Source organism: Nicotiana attenuata, unplaced genomic scaffold (genome assembly GCF_001879085.1).
Source record: "Nicotiana attenuata strain UT unplaced genomic scaffold, NIATTr2, whole genome shotgun sequence".
In the NCBI taxonomy this organism is placed as follows: Eukaryota; Viridiplantae; Streptophyta; class Magnoliopsida; order Solanales; family Solanaceae; genus Nicotiana; species Nicotiana attenuata.
Genome location: NW_017672340.1, coordinates 162456 through 165784, shown reverse-complemented (window position 1 = coordinate 165784; position 3329 = coordinate 162456). Strand labels below are relative to the sequence as shown.

General features: G+C 36.7%; 1 protein-coding gene across 2 annotated transcripts; it reads right to left on the bottom strand.

Annotated features, from left to right (window-relative positions):
* Window positions 1-1233: 1233 nt before the first annotated feature.
* LOC109212834 lies at window positions 1234-2484 on the bottom strand. Of its 2 annotated transcripts, none has more exons than XM_019376525.1 (2): window positions 2161-2484; window positions 1234-1993 (listed from the first exon to the last, which is right to left on the bottom strand). In XM_019376525.1, the coding sequence occupies exon 2, from the start codon at window positions 1972-1974 to the stop codon at window positions 1441-1443; it is 534 nt and encodes a 177-aa protein (XP_019232070.1). In that variant the 5' UTR covers window positions 1975-1993; window positions 2161-2484; the 3' UTR covers window positions 1234-1440. The 2 variants fall into 2 exon arrangements, with proteins under 2 accessions (XP_019232070.1, XP_019232069.1); XM_019376524.1 differs by having other exon boundaries at window positions 2082-2483.
* Between the last annotated feature and the right edge of the window lie 845 nt (window positions 2485-3329).

Sequence of the window (3329 nt, the reverse complement as noted above, 5' to 3'; positions counted from 1 at the left end):
AACCCCCCCCCCCCCCCCCACCACCACCACCAACTCCTATGTTCAAAACATACCCGTTTAACTAATTCAGGCTCAAGTGGTATAGGGTCCATCAGAGGGAAAGTACTTCCAATTTGTTTCTCAGAATTTGAATAAGAGTTCTCTAGTTAAGGGTAAAGAAATATTGTTCACATCACAACCAACAGGGTTGCTTAGGCCCACAATGGTACTTTCGATTGACATCAATTAGCTAACGGAACGCCCATTCAGTTCTGTCTCAAAGCCAGAACCTCCACACTCATCCACGAGATTTTCTTCACTATTTTGTACAAAGGGAAGTCACATGTACTAATATGACATTGTCATTTTCTCAATTTTGGGTTCTCTGTACCTAATTCATACTTCCTCTGCTATACTCCATAAGCCAGAAAAAGCAAGAAGCTTTCCTCTTCTAGGTCTCTTGTCTACAATTAGGGAGAAGATCTGTCTAGCTTTTTTCAGCTAATTTGATACCCCAGAATTAGACGAAGAGAGAGATGTTTATTCTTACTTAATCCTCGTGAACTTTCAAAATATGATCTCTTTTCTTCCTTTTTTTTGCTCTGAACGGCAGCCCAGTGTGCGCCACGGGATGTGGGGAAGAGCCGGACCACAAGGGCAGTGACGAAGCCAAAAAAACTTTCAAGGGTGTTCAAATTTTAAAGAAATAAAGAAAATTCCCCGATAAAGGGTATTCGGTATATGTTATGTACCTCTAAAATCTAATATTTTACCTACACATACACTGTAATTTTTCAACGAATGGTGGTCAATTCACTAGCCGTGATAGGCTGTAGCTTCGCCCATGCACAAGGGTATCTTGTACGCAATCTTACCTTCCATTTCTGCAAGAGTCTGTTTCCAAGTCTGTTTCCCTGGTTCTACCCCGTAACCTCCTGATCACATGGAGGCTAACTTTACCAGTTAGACCAAGACTCCGACTAAACCACGATCTTCAACATTGCTTTTCATATTATATAATAGCAAAGCAAGCATAGTCCGTTATATATATCTTTGCATAATTGATAAAACCCATGAAGTCGTAGTTCGCAAAGAGGTCTATGAAGGAAAAGATTTTCATAAAATAAGACATTTTATGGTGTTTAATTGCCAAAAAAATATATAGGCAGCTTATCAATCAGAACACACCTTTTGTTAATATATATTTACAGGTCCATTCTAATATAGCTAATCGAAATTGTAAAATCCGTTGAGTAAACAGAATTCAAACTTCAATCACGCAAATTTAGAGCAAATACCATTTCCATTCATCACAACTGCCAAATAGTTCTAGTACTATTCTGTTTACACTTAGGGTCAAATTAAGCACTAAAATTTTTTTCTCCTTAATTTATTTCTTTTTTTTTTTCATGGCGGGGATTTGGGAATTGAAAATAAAGCTAGAAATTACAATTACCAGTTTCATTCACAATTTTGATCCATTTCCATGGCATGATACGCAGCAGATTCCACCAATGAGAGTGTAGGAATACAACTATCGGCACGAACCAACACGTCTGGCTTCATTTCTCTACCGTTCCTCGTCGGACTACAGGGCATTGACCTAAGCAATTTAGGTGAATCCAAACTCCTCCTCAGCAGCTGCCTCATGGCGGTGATCAAGTGAACCGTTGGATCCACCGGCGGAGGACTTGAAGAACTGAACTTCTTACAGAAATTGAGGTGACGTGTCAACGCCTCCTCCGTATTGATCAGCCTTTCGCAACGTATCATCTCATCCTTCACTGCCTCCGCACACAATCCGCATATCCATTTCCCTTGATACCGTTGCCGAATCGTCTGTATATAAGCCAGAGTACATTCCTCCGTCAATCCGCAGCATTCGCACGTCGCGAAATCCACCTCGATTGTTGGCGCCGTTAGTTTCGCCGTTACCGTTTGTGCCTCCGCGGCAGCGTTCATCTCGACCGACTCGCTTATTACCGTCGTCGACATCGTTTCCTTAACCGTCAAACTGAAGGAAGGAAAAAAAACAAAATTCACCGTCAAAATAAATTATTTTATACTAACAAACAAAAAAAATCAAAAGACAAAACAATTACCAGCAGAAGTAGAGATCGAAACAGAGATACGGTTATATAGATACAGAAAAACTATAAAAGTTTATAGTTATTTGCTCAACTTCTGCTTATTTCGGAGATTGAGAATTAGTAGAAAAAGAAATATTGTCTATTATCTTTCTTTTTCCCACGCGCCTTCTTCTTCCTTTGTTTCCTCGGGAACAAAAAAAGTAGCCATGAAAGACATATCAGAAAACACAAACAACCTCCAGCTTCTCAATCAGTCTCTGTAATTCTGATTCGTTACAACGAATTTCGTATACATAGAGATCAAAAACAGAATCAATTTGTACTAAATTCTGAAATAGACAAAAAGGATTTTTTTTTTTTTGTTTCCTTCACAAAAAAGAGCTTCTTTTTTTTCCGGGAAGAGTGAGAAATGAAAGAAGGGGCGGAGTCTAAAAAGGAGGAAAAAACTCAATGATTGAGTGGGAATTTGGAGAATCCACGTCAGCGATTGTGCTGTCAATTAATTTCAGGCCATATATTTAATAGATTGCCAGCTGGGCATTACCTATGTTTGGAAACAAATCTCATTTTACACCAATTTTCCTTATCAATTGTGATTTTTTATAATCTTTGGAAATTTTCTTACCTTAATCGAAAATATTAATAGTCTTTAACGAATAAGAATCCACCATAGTGCTGCCAATTTTATGACAGTATATACCCCTTTTTTTGAATTTGTTGATCCCTTTTTAAATTTTGAAATTAATTTAATTTAAACTCTGATTTTATCATATTTTTTTTCCAGCCGCATATATATTAGGGTATATTTAATATTATAAATTTCAAAATTTTCATTTTTTTTAGATTTTCGTATCACATAAAATGAAAGAGAGAAAATAAAAGATTGCCAGCGTGGAATTTACCTATTATTGGAAACAAATCTTCATTTTCCACCTTATTCTTTATGAATAATGATTTTGAAAATCTCGGGAAGTTTTCTTACCTTTATTTAAAAGTCTTTAACGAATAAGAATCCACCACGTCAGGACCAAAGACATGGACGGCCAATCTGTTAAATAAGGAAAATATTAATAATAAAAAGATCCTAATATGAAAATAATGTGGCACTGCCTATTACGAGTATGGAACCAAAATGTGATTCTTTTGGACTCAAAATACATAAATAGGTGGAGAAAAAAAAAAGATGATATTTTTATATATAGTGTCAAAATACTTGGTGCTATACACTAACGTTAACTGTGCCGTTAATGTATAGCGCCA